This window comes from Channa argus, chromosome 10, assembly GCF_033026475.1.
Source record: "Channa argus isolate prfri chromosome 10, Channa argus male v1.0, whole genome shotgun sequence".
Classification (NCBI taxonomy): Eukaryota; Metazoa; Chordata; class Actinopteri; order Anabantiformes; family Channidae; genus Channa; species Channa argus.
Genome location: NC_090206.1, coordinates 9,467,442 through 9,487,850, shown reverse-complemented (window position 1 = coordinate 9,487,850; position 20,409 = coordinate 9,467,442). Strand labels below are relative to the sequence as shown.

General features: G+C 38.5%; 2 protein-coding genes across 9 annotated transcripts; one reads left to right on the top strand and one right to left on the bottom strand.

The window, feature by feature from the left end:
* The first annotated feature begins 305 nt into the window (after nt 1-305).
* Nucleotides 306-12,524, top strand: rnf44 (ring finger protein 44). Of its 7 annotated transcripts, XR_010915448.1 has the most exons (12): nt 312-639; nt 3,707-3,899; nt 4,598-4,820; nt 5,038-5,232; nt 5,643-5,816; nt 5,960-6,121; nt 7,663-7,778; nt 7,979-8,066; nt 8,233-8,354; nt 8,446-8,545; nt 8,630-9,548; nt 9,778-12,524. XR_010915448.1 is itself a non-coding variant. In XM_067519558.1 (11 exons), the coding sequence occupies exons 2-11, from the start codon at nt 3,793-3,795 to the stop codon at nt 8,690-8,692; spliced, it is 1,350 nt and encodes a 449-aa protein (XP_067375659.1). In that variant the 5' UTR covers nt 312-639; nt 3,707-3,792; the 3' UTR covers nt 8,693-12,524. The 7 variants fall into 7 exon arrangements, 6 of the variants coding, with proteins under 6 accessions (XP_067375664.1, XP_067375665.1, XP_067375659.1 ...); XM_067519558.1 differs by having other exon boundaries at nt 8,630-12,524; XM_067519560.1 differs by having other exon boundaries at nt 315-639; nt 5,038-5,205; nt 8,630-12,524.
* Nucleotides 12,525-12,717: 193 nt separating this feature from the next.
* On the bottom strand, nt 12,718-20,182 carry faf2 (Fas associated factor family member 2). Of its 2 annotated transcripts, XM_067519565.1 has the most exons (11): nt 20,027-20,182; nt 19,084-19,152; nt 18,783-18,917; nt 18,305-18,381; nt 18,078-18,216; nt 17,848-17,933; nt 17,518-17,609; nt 16,155-16,332; nt 15,698-15,869; nt 15,004-15,147; nt 12,718-13,930 (listed from the first exon to the last, which is right to left on the bottom strand). In XM_067519565.1, exons 1-11 carry the CDS (start codon nt 20,087-20,089, stop codon nt 13,748-13,750), a joined length of 1,338 nt encoding a protein of 445 aa, XP_067375666.1. In that variant the 5' UTR covers nt 20,090-20,182; the 3' UTR covers nt 12,718-13,747. The 2 variants fall into 2 exon arrangements, with proteins under 2 accessions (XP_067375666.1, XP_067375668.1); XM_067519567.1 differs by lacking the exon at nt 18,783-18,917.
* Between the last annotated feature and the right edge of the window lie 227 nt (nt 20,183-20,409).

The following is a 20,409-nucleotide window of genomic DNA, read 5'->3' as shown; positions in this document are numbered from 1 at the left end:
AGCTATAACATTACACTAGTACTAAATGGCAATTGTGCATTAGAACTAATGTAACTTGTTGTACTTGAAATTTAGCGTACATCTTTGCCCGTAGCCTAATGGATTCTCTACATACTTAAATAATGAATGCAGGACTGTTCTAAAGTGTAGTATTACTAATTTTACTGAAATAAATATTCCAGGTACTGCATCCCATTGCATAAATGAAGGGTTTTTTTTATAGGAACTTTTATAAATGATCTTTTGAGTTAAGCTGAAGAACTTTTTTTCGGTGCATTACGGTAAAAATGGCAGCATGGCGTGTGCTGTCTGCTCTCGAAATACGCAGAAATGGGGGTGTAACAGGGAACTGCAGAAAACCAAAACAACCCCGAGGCTGGATTACCATCTTGAAAACCAAAGAGTGGCGATTATGGAAGTAATTTGGGGGATTGCAAATCATTAGACTGCACAATATTTGGACAGTATGTGCTGCTAATGTGCGAGTCTAGGGTTTAGCACCTTTTTTTACAACAGTGGTGAAATCCACGGAATGTTCCACACCGAGACAGCTGACCATAGGATGCCGCACTTAGCCTAACGAGATGTGAACATTACAAGAAAATATCAGTGATCTGATGTTTGCTTATTAACAATCAGGTAACTACAATCATCCTCTTGTTATTGCTTAGTCTCGGTTAGATTTTGGACTCTTACGGCGCGTGTTTAAGAGAGGTGCTTAGACGGACTATTATCATTAGCTGTCATCCTGCTCAACCTCCAGCCCCTCCTTGTTTTGCTGCTACCGAGTGCGATGTTGTAATATTTACCTTTAGCCTATGTTGCATACCGCTTCTCCTCTCCTTAGTCATCTTTTCAACATAGGTGCATCATTTTGGATGCATTCAAAAGACCTTACATGTTCCAGCGCTTTATAGAGAAGCATATAAAACAGACTAAGACATTATTTGTTAACTCTTACAGGACAAATTGGGCCTGAATGGTAGCCCATGTAAGGCCCAATAAAGCTTGACTATTCTCAAGTGCAGAATCAAATGGAATATTTTGCATCGCTTAAAAACTTAACTATATGAAATCCATATAATAGCTAATAAATTGTTTTTCTCACTTGATCATGCAAGTACAATTTTACATAACCGACGGTAGGACACTGTGGCCTCTAGTTAGAGTCAAAACACACCATGGTCCACAATAAAGGCATATACCTACATGTAGGTAAAGCAGTGTGTTCTACAAAATAAAACCCTTAACATATACTGTTGGTGATCTGAATATAATAAATTAATAAATAATTACTAACGTTTTTGTATGGACACAAATTGGGACATTCAAACGTTATAAGTTGATGATGCTCAGTTTGTTAACAATTAGATCCGTACAAATTGTTTTGTGCCTATAGCAGCTATCAGTGGATGAGTGTTACATTATTTTATTAGAAGCAACTTTATTGTTGAATGAATGTTATTAATGCATTAACATGTAAGTGTAATACACCTTGAGGTTGAGCCACAGTTTAAACTGTTTTCTCTAGGTCTGGAACTTCTGCTGTTGGATAGTTCAATCCATAACAATGCACATCATATTTTAGAAATTGCTATAATATGCAAACTCGTTACATGAATGACACGTTACATACTAATTTGTTGTATAAAAGTAGTACAAAACGGAATGACTTGCGAGCTCTTTCGAGTTATACAGTACTTTGCATCGACAAAAACTATTTCTATAAGCTCCCTGATTAAGCTTCATTAAGTGAAAATAAGGACAGTATATAACTAAGATGATTCATATTGTCATTAAGCTCACTATTAGGATTAGGTATGTTTAGTTAAATGAGGTTTTATTGCAAGTATGTGGTGAACCTGCAACCTCTCGGGGAGCCTTTTGTTAATAAACTACAACGGGAGCTGCTTGTTATGATACACTGCAGCCAGCACCGTCTGGACGGCTGCTGTCTGTGTTTGCAGCGCACTGATTGGCTCCTCAGAGCGCGAGGCGGGGCTTCGTCATAACAATGCATTTCAAGGAACACACACGCGCCAAGGAATGTTTTCCTGTCGTTGTTTAGTTAACGTTATTTTTCACGTCTTTTACTGTAGTTCATGCTCAGGTAAACGCTGATGAAAACGGATAAGTCTTTTACGGTTTCTCGAGAAAAACTAATTTCCCTATGCAGCAGTTGTTAGCTACATGTTAGCTGACTAGCGTTAGCGAGCTAAGAAAAAAAAAAAAAGCAGCTCCGTAGGGGACATTGTTAAAAACCTGTCGGAGGAAACAGTCGATTGGTTTTCAGTTAGTTTACGTTGGGTGAGGACAGACGTTTATACGCAACGATAACTTGATGGGACACGACGTTTTGGAGGCTGAAACACCTGCCATCTCTCTTTCTCTCCGAGCAAGCAAACTAGCAAAGAAAGTAAGATGTTGATTGTATTAGTGGCCAAGTCGCATAGCTAATCCTGTCTGTGCAACGCATATTTCTGTCTGTGATTTAACACGTGAAATAAGAATATGTAATTGTAACTGAACAGATGACCTAACCACGTATTAGCACGTTAGCTACATAACGTTAACTATTAACGGATCTGCAGCTGAGATCTGCTATGTTGGACAAAGCGTTAGCCTAGCATGGCTAAAGTTAGCTAGTTGCTCTCCTTCAACAGGGGACATCGAATTTGCCCTGGCAATAAAGAACCAACGGCTGCCACGGCGATAATGTTTCTTATTTCTGCAGCGATATGTGTAGATATTTGCTAATATATATAAGCAACAGCGTAACGGCACGATGGCCTTTTAAACTGTGCAGCAGCGAGCTGTCCCGCTTGCTTACCACATCTTTTGTTGTTGCTTTGTCTTTTGAGCACATGGCTTTCCATGTTTTTGTTCAGGCAAGCTGCAGCGACCCCTATTTACTCTGTTCTCCGAATATGCCGCATTAATTATGCTGCCTCTTTTCTTCCAAATACACAAAACATTAGCATTTTGGTTCAGCTCTACACAGCCCATGTAACGGTAATGACCATAACGTTATATTATCCTAATGCCAAATATATCACTAAGAATATGTAAAACTCAACCGAGTTTTATGAAATTTTCTATATTTCACATTACACGAATATTGATAAAAATTGCCTACTTCTATGTAGGTACTTTTAGCAGACAACACACTGTAATTTGTGTTGTAATTGGTGTGAATACTGACCCGTGTGGTTTAACAGTGCAAACTGTTTCTAATAAAAGTTCTATTTCACAAAGCACTTGTTGAACGTCTTGCTTAAATCTATTATTTAATTAATTGGTGAGGCACTTTTCAGTCATTTCCAATAAATATGAAAAAAGAAAAGCTGAAAGATGGATTATTAAACATTTTATCAAATTATGTTTAAAATCATACTTTTAGAGTCTTCAATAAATAGGGAGTAAAATCAATGAAGGGTAACTTCATTGATTTTAGTCCCTATTTTACTGTATAAAATTCTGGTTTGCACTATCATGTCTAATCCCACTTTGGGGAGTCATATAACCCAGTTACGAAAATCTCTGTACGTTTTGGGTACATTGTTTTAAAATGTGAGTGAAACGGTGCACATTTCACTTGATGTCTGATATTCCTGTTTGAAAAGAGAGAGTAATAATAATTGCCATGATATTTTGTTTATCTAATTTTCCATAGGTAATGTTAACTTTGTTTGTATGTTTTCTGCAGGGTTGAGACAATCAGAGGCAACCTACAAGTGCCTCCACTGTACGGTTTCCTTTCCCATAGTGTGACTCGTCTGCACGACGTCACCAATGCGACCATGGGAAATAGCAGTAAATAGGCTGCCACCAACAGCCCCCTTAAACCCGAGGAGGTTCTTTGGAGAGCCCTGTAACGCCCCTGTGCATCTCAGGAGAAGGTACTGTTTTTGCCTTGCTTTTTCTGAACACATTTAGTGACAAGGAGTTTTATCTATTTAGTAATATCTGCCTTAGATGCTTTAACATAGGATTGAGATACTTTTAAAATAGGACCTAAATGTAAACTTTGTGTGTGACTCATACTGGCTTACAAAGCAAACAAAACAAAGCCTTTATATTTTTCCTAAATGCAAATTTAGAAATGTAGCTACCTGTTAGAGTTCATAACAAAGGTAGTACATTTGAATATTGTTAAAGATTTGCCTATATTACATTTTCCTTGCAAGTTTTTAATAATGACTAATTATTTTGGCTCTTTGTTTAAATCAGTGGCTCTTCAGTGATAGCAATTATGTAAATGATTTTACATCAACATCACATTTATTGAACATGCAGCTATGATATTGCTACATACAAAATTATTCCCAGTATGTATCCAAACTCTAAGTAGGACTTGTTTAAAGTTTAGGGAAAGAATACACCATCACGTTATTTAAAATTGATGTGGGGGCCAAAACATTAGAACCACCTCTTCTTATAATGCACCTCAGTATGACTCCACTACCGACTTTGACATCAACAATAAACACATAGCAGAATTATCAACGTGAGAGATTATAATTATAAAGGGTCTGTCTGAGGATGTAATACATTATACCACCTGTGGCAATTATATGTTTTCTATATTATGTTGTAGCCCGCCAGTGAGACGCCAGTGGGGGAGACGAGACAGACCTGTACTGCACACGTCCCTGGGCCAGGATGAGAATTTCCATCATCTGCTTTTCTCCCAACATCACCAACAGGTTCCTTTAGATGAGTCCAGACAATACAGCCACACCAGCACACCACCACGCATGCTTCACCCTGCTGCTCACATGCCCCAGCAGAGCCCCATCATGGTGGATCTACATGACCAGGTAAAAGAAGAACTAACTGATGGGTAAAGAAGCTGTAACATTTATGAAGTTTGATTTGCTGTATTTCCTGTCTAAATGTATTCCTCAGTAATATGCATATTTAAAATGAAACACGCAGGTGTTGAATAGTCATTTGTGATTAGATCTTTCTGACAACCAGGTTTTAGACAGATTGCGCATTCACCCCATCTCCCTTTTCCCACTTCTTTTCTTAAAGATGCACCAGGGATCCGTTCCAATATCATACACTGTTACGACGGTGACAACCCACGGATTTCCCATCCACACCGGGCAGCCCCTTCCAGGGTGCAACACTCAGCAGCTCCCAGCATGCTCGGTAATGTTCAGCGGACAGCTCTCTCTGCTCTGCTGCCTTCCTCCTCCTGTGAGTTTGAAAAGGAAGAGCTCAAATGTCAGTGGAATTCATGTAGCACACCATACCTGCCATGCAATCTGTCACTATTACTGACTAACAAACAAGCTGCTGCATTGAAGTATCAGGATTTTTAACGTAGTCTTGATGTTAGTATAGTTAATAGCAACACCTGTTAAGCAACTAAAACATGATTGTGTTGCACATTTCCTCTTTTATTTGTGGAGACGATCATGAGACTGATAGTGAGGTGTTCTTTATTTCTGTTCATTACATGCATATAACCTGATTTCATTGTAAGTGCCTAACTGTGAATGTAAGGGGCAGATTTGCTTTGGTTAGGTGTAGTCTGCTTCAAAGCTTTGTGTTTTAATGCTGATGGAAACCAAAATCAAAATAGGAAATGGACATGCATAAATTTATGTCCCTTCTTGTCTCTCTCTCTTTAGCTCATACAGGCATGTACCATGCAGCATATGCCAGTGTCTTATCAAGCCTTTCCACCGCTGATCTCCAGCGAACATTTTGTATTGCACCCAACCCCATCTGTACCCCCCCACCAGCCGCCGCACCTTACTCCTTTGAGCCAGTTTGTCCCTTTACAGCCTCAGCACCCTCGCATGGTAGGTAGTTTATACTATGTACACATTAATTGATGAAAACACAGTCCAGTGGGTTTAGAAAGTAATCAATATATATATGTGACTGTATACACACACAATTATTTTTTTTACATCGGTTTTAACAGCCACCTTTTCACTTTTAGCCTCTACAGAGGGTAGAGAATGAAGTTGACCTAAGGGGGGACCAGCACCCATTAGGGACCTTCTCCTACTCTCCCTCTCATCACCCACCAGCGCTGCCTCCTTCTCTGCCCCTACAGTATCTTCCTCAAGAACCTCTGCATCAGGAGCTTCCCTTTGGAGTGGTGAGACGTTTTCAGATATTTATTTCCCAGGTACAATGACAGTGCACTTAAAGTTTAATTGTTTTTTTTTTTTTTTCCTTATCCTTTTTTTCACACCTTTTAGAAAGCTGGAGGCGATCCAGTACCCAGGGCATCTTCAGGTCTTGAACATTCTAAAAGAGCACTGAGTTTAGGAATTTTCAGCTTATCCTTTTAAACTAACCTATGTCTTGTCGATAGACCATTTTACAAATATGACAGTATTAGATTTTGACAAGGCAGTGATGTAAATTATGGGATACATTATGCAAAGTTTGGAAACCTCACAGATATATTTAGCTGTGTAGCACTGTGAGACAGGTGGAGAAATGGTTTATAAGTACCTTGAAAAAGATAGATAGTTCTAAAATTTGACAGATTAAATTTGAAATGGGCATATTTGATCTGCAGCTTGATTAAGAAATAAGGGTTGTTAAAGTTGGAGCTGATTTTAACCATTTTATGTCCTGATAGGTGGTTAACCTGTGATACGTCAGCTTTTATTGGTCCATATTATTTTTATAAAAAACACTGATTTTTAATATAAAACCCACCAGGTAGTATTATTGTTGTGGCTGATCGGTGTATCTTTTCAGAGCCTAAGCACAAATATAACACATCAAAACAAAAGTAGAAAAAAGGAAAAAACGACTTTGTACTATAAAGACAACTGTCTCAATATGACACAATAATCGTTTACATTTTTTGGCTCAGTTGGTAGAGGTTCACACTCTTCCCGACAACATGTCGAAACGTCCATGGGCAAGACACCAAACCTCCAAAAGCCCATCCCCATCCGCAGCCATGCAGCGCCGGTCCCAAGCCCGGTAGAAATTAGGGAGGGTTGTGTCAGGAAAGGCATCCAACATAAAAACTGCCAAATCAACACGCAGACAAAATGATCTACTGTGGCGACCCTGAACTCAGGATAAGATGAAAGGACGAAAAATAAATGATAAAATGTTTTAATGAATTTTTTTGTTGTACATATATTGCTGTACATAATTTCATAGTTATTTATATTTAGCTTTTTTTTTTATTACATTTGTTTTGGGGGGGTTACAGAGGGGAATCAGCATTAACATAGTTCTTTATTTAAGGGGAGTAGCCTGATGTTTGATAAAACTATCTTCATATTGATGTTTGATGGGAATATCACTATCTAAAACGCTGTCATCTTCATTTTTTAAATTATTAAAGTGGCCAACTGTCAAAAGTAATGTTCTTTCCAGGTCCTTCCAGGTAACACATTTTTCTCGCTAGTCTTAGTGTTTCACAGCTAGCTTTGACAGGGGTGTTCCAAAAATACCCAATAATGCCTCCTCCAGCGTCACTGGTCTGTCATAATCCAATATAGCTGTATTGGGAAAATGGTCAATGCTGCTGGTTTTATTGAACTTTCTGTCATTCAATATTCGATCGCTTTTGTTTCTGCCATTATGAAGTAACAATGAAAGAACATGGATCGCTTAAATTAAAAGCCTTTGTTTACATAATTTTATAAATCTGTGTGTTCTCCTCAGCCATATCCCCACGTGTTGCCCCGGCGAGTGAATGGACAGAGATACCGGTTGCAGCAGCAGCTCCCTCCTCCTCCGCCTCCTCCGTCTTACTACCCAGGCTTCCTCCCTTACTTCCTGTGAGTAACTACAGTATAAGCATCCTGTAGTACAAAACACACCCTCGAAGGCCGAGGGTTCCACTATATCAGAAAGCTATTGTTGTTTTTAAAAATGAATTTACGCCATTAGGGCTTGTGTATCTCTGCTTTATAAAAATGAACAGGTTGTAGTGATTGTGTTACAATTTGCTCACCAGGTTATCTTTCTTTCTGCTTAGGTCAATGCTTCCTGTGCCTCCAACAGCAGTGGGCCCAGCCATTAGTCTTGACCTGGATGTGGATGATGTGGAGATGGAGAACTATGAGGTTAGTGTGGTGGTTGGAGGAAAACCAAACTAGGTTGTGTGCTATCTCACTGACTAAAGTGACTGTTGTCCTTGAGAATCATCCATTCATTCCAATAGGTACATTATAAGTAATAAATGTTCTGACAGACAAAAGACATTGAATGAGGATTGTTCTGTGTATGTAGGCATTACTGAATCTGGCTGAGCGGTTGGGTGAAGCGAAACCACGTGGACTCACAAAAGCCGACATAGAGCAACTGCCGTCCTACAGATTCAACTCGGAGAATCATCTATCTGAACAAACATTGTAAGGCTTTATTACTTTTTTGATAAATCATTTACATGAAGTCTTTACAGATGTTTTTACACCCTAGTTACTCCATACTCTCCTCTCTCAGGTGTGTTGTGTGCTTTAGTGACTTCGAGTGTAGGCAGCTACTTCGGGTATTACCTTGTAACCATGAATTCCATGCCAAGTGTGTGGATAAATGGTTAAAGGTAAGTTGATGCCTCTTTTAACTTTAGTGTTTACACTGTTTTGTATGCATTTGAACTGCACTTGACGTTTCTCTCGATTTTCAGACCAATCGCACTTGCCCTATCTGCCGAGCCGATGCTTCGGATGTACACCGTGAGGTGGAGTGAGAACTGTCTCTGAGTGCTGAACTGGAAAGCTGCACACACCAGAGGCTTGCCCCTAAGCTGGGGACACCTGCCACCTAACCTGCGTCCTCCAGTAAATATAGCTTACCAACCCACTATTCCTGTCCTCTTCCTAAATAATAAGTAATTCAGGATTGTTTCTGGAGCCTGTTGTACCTCTGCTGTGCTTCATAGTTCAAGTCTCATGAAACCCACTGCCTAATGCAGCCTATAGCCAGAGTTCTGGGATTGCCAGCCAGTTCTTTCTCTGCCCCCTCTTTGCAGATTCCAAAGATTTTCCCTACAATGCATTATTTGCTGCTTTTGTTTACAGGGTTTCATTTTTGTTTAGTGGATTTGGTTGTGGTGTTCATGAATAGTAGGAGTTCTGCTTTTGAAGAGGTGAGTCGGGAGTCTGGAGGATGAAAGGCTGGACACCATGTGCAATTAGTAGTAAAATAATAGGAATACAACGTGGGTATCTATGTTTGGAGGCGACGCCTGACCATAGATGCATGTTTGTGTCGGTGTTGGGCAAAGTGACTTGTTAATAATGTAGGTTCTGCAATAATGTATTGATAATTTCAACAGTTTTATCCCTTATTTGTTTTAAATTTTGCCAATGCTATTGTGAAAGTGTGACTTGCTCTGGATAAATGCACATTCTGTTAAGCCTGAAGTTGTGGACTGCACCTGATGGGACATGCAACTGTGGGGGAACTTCTACCCTAGATAATCCACTCTGGAACACACATCTGTACAAAAAGCAGTCATGGATTAACGACTGCATCTTTTCGAGGTCATCTGGCATAACTGCACAAGTGCTACATCCACCCTTCACGTCAGCATTGTTCCTCTGGCAAGTGTTTGTGTGTGTGAGTGTGAGTGAGATGCGTGTGTTTGTGTTTGTCCTGTTCACAGAGCCAATGCATTGTGTAACCACTGGATACAGGGCAGCATGCTAGGATTTGCATGAACTGTTGATTCAGACTAGCAATATTTTAATCAAGCATTGCCACCAAAATGATCAAATTTTAAGAAAAAAAAGAGACGAAGAAGCATACTAAAAGAACTGCTTGCTTATTCAGAAAGCGCCATGAGGGAAGACTAGCATGTGGCTCCACCCTGACTGCATTTAAGGATGGAAGTCCTCGTCTGAAGGCTGTGCTGAGGCCTGTGCAGAAAGCAATATGTGCAGTGAGTGGCGAGTTTTAAATGAACTTTTTCTTCCCCTTTTAAGGAAGACTGGGCTTTTTATTTCGTTGTTTGTGAGCTAAATCAAATATACAGATATAGCCTACTGTTCAAGATTTCAGCTCTGCCTTCTTATGACCTTGACAAGCACAAACCTATTACTAAACCTGAAAATACCTTCTCATTTCCACTTGTTTAAAAAGTATGCGATTTAAAAAAAAGGTTTATTTATTGGTTTTATCTTCTAGAGAAAATACATTGAAGGAAACAGTTGGAGCACTAACATTGCTTGTGTATGGTATGTGTTATATTCTGGTAACTTGGTCAGGTCACTATCTTAGGCCATGGTAATGGTGTTGTAAAAGAGCAAAATGTATAGCTTCAGTGTGAATGCTTTTAGATAAACGTTTGAAGACAGAAGAATGTTTTTTAAAAAAAAAAAAACCTGTAGAAGTCACTGGTGATACTCAACGACGCACCCACTGTCTGTATCCCACCGTGATCAGCCGAGCTGGAGTGTTCAGTAGTGTAGAAACACTGTTAGACTTCTAGTTCCCTGCTAGTGTTCACACTAAAACAGGATATATTTCGGGTGGGAGGGAAAAGAACAAAAAGTGAACCCTTACTTTGGATTCATTCTTGTCTTTTAACTATCCCAGTAAGCACTAACAGGCATTTGTAACCTTTGCTTTTATATGTAAAGGTACGTTGCCTTTTTCCTTACTTTTGTTTCTTAAGTGAATGTGAGTGTTTGATGTGTGCCACCTTTAAGAGAAAAAAAGAAGCCATTTAATGAGTTAAACCCACAGCTTTGAGAATTAACCTATGTGTACATATCTATTCGCTGGCATATATTGTAAGTAAAAAATATCACTCAGGGCCTCATGATATATTAAAAAATAGAGGAGAACAGTCCATTTCAAATGAAAAGGATGCCATGAAAAGGGTATATCTGACTTTAGTTTGGTTGTTTTCCTCAGACCATGATTTAATGTAATCAATTATAATATTCAGTTTTGTCTGAAATAGTAGATATCATTTTAAAGACAGGCATGCAAGAAAAAAGATCAGTAAATATGTTATTAATATTCACTGAAAAGAGGCAATGTACACTGCAACTCATTACAAATGTGTTACTCAGACCTGTTTGACTTATGTTCTTGTACTCAAACCATATGTTGAAACATAGCAGTTGTGAACTCATTTCTAAATGTGCCACAGTGCACACTATCCTACCTAATTCACTCCCAAATCTACGCCAGAGGTGTTTGCATGACTTTAAAAAAAAAAAAGTAAAACAAGTGTGTTATAGTGGAGGATATCTCAAAATCTGGTGGGGACCTATTTAATGGTGCACAATATGCATGCTTGTCAACCAGATCCCAACTGATTTTTAATTCTAGTTGGCTTTGGGTTCTGGGGGTTTGGATCTTAACGCTCAGCTGATAACTGCCATGCATTGTACTGCACACATTTGTAATAGAACTGAATGACTACAAGATTTTATTGCGCTAACTTCATTTTATAGGAAAAAAAAGCTGGTCTTGAATCCAGAACTTCTTACATACATTGTGTTACTGTTATTGCCCTAACGACTGAAAATTACATGCTCTGAAACTACTGTAGTTTATCAAAAGCCATAGTGAAAAGGTGCTAGATGTTCTGCTTTTAGGTATGAAAACTCACTTGCGTGAATGCAATAGTTTGTCATGGATCCCATGTATTCTTAAAGCATGTTATACTAATAGCCCTAAACAATGTCAGTGAAAATCAATATAGTTTAAGGGATTAAAAAAAAATGAATAAAGTGTTGTCATACTTATTTCAGTGTAGTACTGTACCTGCCTATCAGGCTCTTGCTCTCAGTGTATTAATATCTTAAAATGTATTGTTCACATATAGATACCTTAATTCATGTTAATGTTAGCACTGTTATTTTTGGAGTAAATATTTAATTGACAATATTCAGCTACCCTATTAAATAAAAAGAACCTCCCATTAAAGCCTAGGTAATGAGGTAATTTTTATGACAACTGAGAATAGAGTCTTGTAGTCTTTCTGTTAAGAGTTGATGAATAATCTCACAGCTTGTGTGGTGCAAAAATGTGTTCCAATAAGCAGCTAAAATTTATTTAGGGTTTGTGATTGATTGCTCTGTAGACGCCATTTATTGTTTACCAATGATTTTTGCTGTGGTGGGTTTACTGTTCTTACTCTCCCTGGCCACTAGGGGTCTTTGCCTGAACACCAGAGTACCCACCCGCCAACAGAGCCAGGGGCATGTGTTCTGTGTTAGGCAAATATTTTGCTTTGGTACTTGCACATTTACGGTTACCTCATTTTTTTCCATGTTTGTATTGGGGGGTGGGGGGAGAAAACAACTAATATATATTATATATAGAAAATGGTTATTAATGTTATAATTTTTCATTCCATTGGAATCATTGTTTGTAGCATTTAACACAACTAGTTAGTGTATTATATATACATCTGTATACTGTTTAAAATTTTTAATATTTGTACTTTTTTTAAATGAAAGTTGCTAGTTATGCTTTACCAAGTAGTGCAATCATATTTTTTTTTATTGTTGTGGCTGATTTGAGAGGGTTGTTCACTAATAAATGTATGATGTATACCAATACCACATTTGCTTTATTTTACTTGACGCTATTAAAAGTTGCCACTTAAAATTTATTTAAAATGCCACTAGGTGTCATACTACTAAAATCACCTATCATAAAGAGTAGTTTCTCTTCTGTTGATTTCTCAATTTACAGAGCAGGGAAAAAATTGCTTCACATTCTATAAGGAAGTGTTGTACATTCTCAAACCCACATTTTTAAAACATTTTTAATTTATAGTTGGAAAATTACATCTTTACATGAGCCCATTTAGATGTTACAGGCAAACAGGCATCTATATAAGTAACCACAGGCACACTATGGGCAGACTTGTACTATACTAGACAAAGCCACATATAAAAGCTGTGGCCTGTGTTAAATATTTCCTTTTTAAACTTAACAAGCTTGAGGCAGTCTGTTTTACATAGTAACCAATCTGCATGTGGCCACTTAATGACACATCAAAAAAATTATAATTCAGGTAAATTTGGAGGATTTAAATACCTTATGTACAGGTCATGGCTCATTAAAAACAGGGTTCCCATATTTCCTTTATGTCCAAATCCACCAGACTGCTCCCTGAATTACTGCATGTGCTCTCAACACAACATGGGGAAACGATCACAGCGGTACCAAATCCACCTTGAGACCAGTTCTGTGCTGTCAGTCATTGTCAAGAAAACATGGGTAAGCTTAAGCCAAAAAGGGTGTTGGATTGGAACAAACAGATAAAACATTAAGTCTCTGACAAAAAAGTTTAGCATTTATGCCATCACAAAGTCCATACTTCTCCATGCTGCATCCTGTATGTAACAGTAAATACTGTTACAACCTTCCTTAGTTGCCTAAACACGGTTAATTTGGGTTATGGTTCTGGTTTTGCACAAAGGTATGCTAATGTTTCAATACACCATACGTGAGTAGATTTTAATCTGCTGCAACAATTGCTGATTAGGAAGGACAAGAATTAACTGGTAGCAAGTACTGACGATAAAACTTCTGTGTCCACATGGATACAAAGATGAGTACAGGGTAGGACTTCCAAGAAATATTTATTTGATAAAATTCAAGACTTTCCAGGTTATTGGGAACCCTGTAAACACAACCAAACAAGGACTGGATGCAGGATGGTTAGGATTTTCTCTCAATGATCCCTTGTGCACAATGGCCATTAAACAAATTAAAAAAAAAGGTGTGGTTGGGTACTGGAGGAAAATGTGTTTTCATGTGGAGGAGGCATCTATTAATCGTCCGTAAGGTCTTGAACAAAAAGGACCTCGGAGCGGCTGAGTCCCGCCTCTTTCAGTGTGGGAGGGTTGGGCTGCTCTTCAGTTGGTAGGCAGGGCAAGATTCGGCGAGGGAAGTTTGTTACTATCTGAAATTTCTCTGGGGTTTCTTTCAAAGAGAAAAGGAAGTCATATATTACCTGTGAAATACAAAGAAATGCAGATAATTAGTGAAAATTCTAAAAAATAAAAGTGTATAAATTCAATATTTAAATACCAAGTTGCAAACCAGTGAGTCTACGAAGGTGAAATTTTATCTCCCCTGAAACGTGGAACATAAGCAGTGCGCTACACCAATGCTCTAGACAAGACAAATCAATTACTAGCCAATTTAATTTGTTGTGAAACTGGTGTTCATTAATGAAAAACAATTAGAAGTACAATTATTTATCCAATATAAATTAACAATGTGCTTATTTGACCAGTAATTTGAATCATCCTTATATTTACTGTTAAACTTATGAAAGGTATTAAAATTTGGTATAAAACTCAAAAATGTATAGGTTGAAAAGGGAGTTGGGTGGTTGCTCAATGTTCACAACCTGAATATATAACCCAACAAAGCAACCAGACTGAACTAAACCTTTTACAGAAATATTTGTCAAATAGTAATGTAAATAAATACGAGAACAGTTCTTTATTACATATGTACAGAAAGACATTATCAACCTACTGAATGTGGTACACTTATTTTCAAACAGCCACCCAATTAAAATACTGAAGGACCTAATTCAAAACTAGCTGTTCATTTTGCTTGATTTATTTACTTCATGAATAACATTTTAAATGATGCAGACACCTGACAATATAATCACTGAATTAACATTAGGGACAACTGGTCTAAGCGGATGTTTTACCTTTTAAATGTAAATAGTGACCATTTAAGACTAGTTAATAATACAGATCTGCCAACAGTTACAAGAGTATGACAACTCACTAATGCACAAATTTCCTTCAAGTAATATTTCCTTACATATTAATATAATGGGTGCCAAAGGCAAACTATCAATGGCAGATCATGTGGAGGAGAAGTAGAGAAACAATTAAGGAATATGTTCCAATCCAAAACATTATTCGCTATTTTAATGCTGTGTTTGGATGGAATGAAAACCACTTGTGACTCGCTTTTTTTTTTTTTAAACCAACTCCGATATTAACTATTGAAAAGCGCTGCATAGGATTGATAAATCAGATACCACACTGTGGTACTCACCGTCAGAGACTGCTCGAAGAGGAATCGTCTCTCTACTCGTGTATCGTTGGGCAGCTTAAACACTATTTTAACACTTTCAGAATCATCTGCAGGCGGCTCGGGAGGAAGACATTCTGACTTCCTCTCCTTCTCCTCTTCTAGTGTCTGAAGTCACAACAAAAATTCACAACATGAAAAGTAAGAATTCTATGCATGTCAAGAGAGCAAGGTCTGTAGGGCTAGACCAAGGGGTCGCACGTGAGCTCAAAAGGTGGGGCAGACTATGTGCAGCAATTACTCTGTCGTATTCATGCAAGCCGAAATAATTTGCTTTGTTGCTCTGTAACGCTATAATCGACTTTTTGAACCAGTCTAAAAAGCAAAAAGGAGGCTGCTGTAGATGAAGAAAGCAGGCAAATTGTGTGTCAAAATTTCACAATTCACATCCAAATGCAACACAATGCATGTGTTGAGTTGTACTCATTAGAAACAGTAGTTGGTAATTTAATTACTGGTGGGTGTTGTAAGTAGGTGAAGAATGAAATAGATGGGTCGAGGTTCCTGCCCATCAACAAGCCAATCTCCAATAAGGCGGAGTACACTAGGGTCACATAGTTTAAAGGAATCTTCAGCGCACACAGGGTCCTAAGGCTGGCTATACATTTGCTTAACTAGTGCAGACTAGCATGTGAAAAATAAATAAAATAAGACTCACTCTTCTTCTTCGCTCCTCAGCAAGAGCACTCATCCGAACCTTCTCCTCCTCTTGCCTCCGCTGTTCTTGCTCCTCCCGTTTCTTTCGGTCTTTCTCCTGGTCAGCACGGAGGGAGGCCAGATAGGCCTCATCCTGCTGCTGCCTTAGCACTTGAGTCTGGTTCCTCTCCTCCCTGAAACAAAAACATGACATTTTTAATTTGGCACTATTAATCTCTTCTGATGCACTAGCAGATTGTTGTACTAAAACAAAGGGCTGGACTGGAACAGACTAAAAATGACCTGAATTGTTTAATCATCTACTCAGATTGTCACACAGGTCCTGTACTGCCACACTTTTAAGCTTCGCCCCATAGCAACATTTTTAAACTTCAATCCAGTTTTCCTTTTATAAAGGGAGATAAAATGTCTGTAGGTAACAGAGTATAGTTTAAAAACAAGTTATTGATTTCTTTTACCGTTCAAGACGTTCTGACATAAGATATGTCTGGTTGGCATCCATGATGAAGGTGAGCTGATTGATCAGGTCCTCTGGCTGAATGAGGCCCTCGAGTCTTCCCACCACTGTCATCTTTCGGTCCTTCAGCATTATCATGGCCAGGAATGGATAGGTATTCTCCCGCAAGGCTTGAGAAACTAAAACACACCAAATACAGTCAAGTCTCATTGTTTCCATTGTGCTGGCGGTTGGGCACGCACTCACACACACACACACACAGTTAATCATTTTAGTACTAGTGGTAGGGAGCATGCAAATAGTTTCTGTCTTATGTGCCAAAAATATTAAGTTCTATATTTCTTCTAGCCCAACCCAATAGTAGTGAGTAGAATTACTATGTGGCACACAAAGTATCTGAAAATTAAGATTCAAGAAACTCAACATGACTTTCTAGAAATACTGTCCTGGTTATTAAATATATTCCATGAGACTTTCCATTTGGATTGCTTTATTCTATTTAACACATAAAATATTTAGCAATATAAAAAAGTGAAAGACCAGCATCTGTTCACTTTAGTTTTTTTTGTCTTGCATTAGTTTAAGTATAAGGAGGGAAACTATTTAATCTTCCCATTTGAGTTTGTCTCATACCTTTTAAAACAGAAAATGTCCATGCAAGATCGTATTAAATTGAAGCTGGTCTGCAGTTAACTCACCGGCCACTTTATTAGGTACACCTGTACAATCTAATGCTAACAATCTAATACTAATGCTCCGCCATGAATTCTACTATTACAATGTTATAATTTCTCAGTTTTTAAGTTGAAACTGCCAGAAAGATAATAATTCTATTATCTCTTTATTATTGAGATCATAGTGGGTGGTGGAGTTAGTTACTTAGTCCATTTTGTTAAGAGATGGTTCTAATGTTTTGTCCAACCAAATAAAATTTGATGAGGGGACCAAAACATTAGAGCCATCTCTTAATATAATGGACCCTAGAAGTAGAATTATCACCTTTTTGACAGTTTCAACTTAAAAAGTGAGAAAATATAATATTGTATTGAGCTGCTGTATTGGATTGCATACGTGCACCTAATAAAAGTGGCCAGTAAGTGCTTCCCCTGCTTCTTATTCACCCATTCACACTCACTCACACACCAATGAGGAGCTGCTATGTAGATGGCCTGCACTCACTAGAATCAACTAGCTTTGGTTTCAATGTCTTGCTCAAGGACACTAAGCACGTGAAACCACGAATTGAAGTAACAACCCTGGGATTGGTGGACAACTGCTCTACCTCGTATGCCATAGCTGCCCACAAATAGCCATGTTTCGTTAACAACAAGTGTATTAAGTGGTGAATTAAATAATCCGCATACCTCTGTACCCCTCGGGCTTGCTGGTTGAGCATGCCCAAAAGAGCATTCGCGTGTTGAGGAAGGTTATGACCTCTTCTGTACATAACGTGGAGCTAGGACGTGAAAGATCAGTAGCACAAAACAAACCATTTACCAGGTCGTCATTTTTCATGTGCACAGTCAGAAAGAAATTATCAACATTTATAAATACACAATAAAGTCTCTGTGCCATCAAATCTTGTAGCAGAACCAAGCAAACTGCTTTGAGTGAAAACAAACACAGACTAAAAATGATTAGTTACGTTACAAATTCTGACACCAAGGTAGCATAGGAATATGAATATTATATACCGGCAAAACTCATCAGTGTCTTGATGATCATCCCCATGAAGGTACACTAATAGGTAGCGGAGCTCCCGTTTGGCATCATTCAGTGCCTACACATACCAAAGTAAACAAAATCAGTGCATCACAAAGCAGGTTTAATGAGCAAATTGAAGTTGACTCGGAACAGAAAAAAATGTGTTTCTAATTGGGTATTTGCCCAGTCTCTGAACATTTACATGTATGCATGAACTTACCTGGCTGTATGTTCCCTGATAAAATACAGGGTGTGACCGACCATACTTCTCTTCAAAACTATGAATGAAAGCCACAACATCTCCTACAGGGTCAGTCACACGACCACGGGGATCTGGCCTGATGAACCGCAGGGCAAACCTTGCAGGGGAAAAAAAGTTACAATTCAGTGATCAATTACCTTCCTCCATCCAGCAGCTACAAGGTTAGGTAAATGTGTTTTGATTACCTGAATATGTCCAGAAGTGTGTAATATGTAAATCTGAAAGGTAGCATTATTAAGTAGTAACTCCATCCTAGTAATCCCTAAAAGAGAAAACAAAACCGGAACCAACACTGCATATTATAATTAAAACAGAAGCACAAAGAGTTCCTGAGTGAGAGCAACTTTACATTTAGTGCCATAAAAAGGAAATTGAAAATGAGAAATCACCTAGCAAAAAAAAACCAAACAAACCCCCCCCAAAAAAAACAACAACTTAGTTTTAAGATCTCTAAAATGTACAAAATGTACATCCTTTCTTACATCAGTAGCTGAGCGCAACCAATAAATACATATTTAGTGCATTGTGAAAATCTAGACAAAATATGGCTACAAATCAAATAACTATTGTGAGTAAAAACATATAATTTGGTTACGTGAAAATATTATACAGCAATCCAGTGATATCATCCTGAAGAGCACACATCACAGCTTCCAGACCTACCCTGGGTTGTGGCCTTGAGACGATGTAACTATATACTCTATGGTCTGTTGTATTGACCTGTAATGGTCTGGAGGGTGGAGGATTAAACACACTGGGGACTCCTTCTTGCTCATTAAGTCGGTCTTGTACTGCAGCCTGAAACGTGTAAGATTAGGCCTGTCATACTTGAACAATTGTCCCGAATAAGTACAAGAAATGAAAAGCAGATAAGGGGAAGCTGACATACAGAGTATAGACAAAAATAAAACCATGGGATCATGAAAATCCACGGGAAATCCTCTGGGAGTTAAAAGTACATTACCTCTATATTCCAATTATGCTGCTCTAATGTTCGACGACATTGGTCCATTGATTCCAAGCCAGTTAGGTCCTGTTAGTCATAAAATAAGGTCAGACAGGGCTGTTTCTTCCTAAAGCGGAAATTCACGTTTCTGCATATAGTTATAGCGCATTTTACTGGTTTATGCTGCTGGATTGTTGTGCCAAGTTCCTCATGAAAGAAGTTAGCTAGTTTTGACTGATTGTCACCAAGTCTTCACGGTGGACAGTTAGCTAGCACATGGATATCAGAGCAATTCCTTTGTTATGCTATAAAGTCAACAGGAAAAATATATACACAATATACACTGAAGGTACTGTACTCCAAGCAAAATGACAGGTTAGCTAAGCTAGCTCTCCAAAATAACACACTTTCACGGCTAGCTGTGTAGAGGGCCATTAGTAAAAGCGACACCAAGTTCCAAATAAAGGGATTGTCTCATCGTCCTAAAAGTAATAATTTCAATTTCCACAGCAAAGATTTTTTTTTTATTGCTGAGAAACTTCAGTGACAGCTGGGTCATGACTGCTTTGCTAAGTGTTTATGGGAGCGTCAGCGGAAACCTAAGGTTAGCTAAGTTGGCGTAAAGTCAAAAAATGCATGAAAACGTAGCATAAGTGATGGTAATTAACAATGTACGACTTGGTATGCGTCTTTGAGTAAAATATGACAAGCGTTAATCTGTTTACGGCTGCCCGCGGGTCTTAAATACCGTTAACCCCTTAGCTAGCTTAATCAATGTTAGCTAGGCTTGCTAACGTTAGCTGTGGCTGAAGTTGACGGGGACGATATCGAAGTTGACTACGCTAAAAGCATGAAAGCACGCACGAGCCCACCTCTTCACACTGAATCCCTATCAACGATAACGCATTAGCACGTGACGTGTCAAACAGAGCCTTGATAGTTTTACATTTTGTCTGTCTACCTGAAATTGAAGGAGTTTTTCAGTCTGCGCCTGAGACAATTCTGGCTCCTCTGGCGCCGCCATCTTACCTCGCCAATCATCTAGCAAAGCGTAACAACGTCAACTGTCTTTTCCTGATGCTGGTTGTTCTGTCACGACGTCTGCGGGACACTGCCGACTAGCTGCGTGGATGTACGCTCCCAGATTCTGTGCGGCACGTTAGCGTCTAGGTGTTTGGTCAAGGTTAGAAAATAATAGGCCGATTAACTGATAATTCATAAAATCATTAGTTGCAACAATTGAAGTAACCATCCAATTTTTTACACCTTTACTTAGTAAATGCCATATTTATTCAAAATGATGATTTAGCTCATATTCACCAGCTTGAACAGATGTTAGCCACT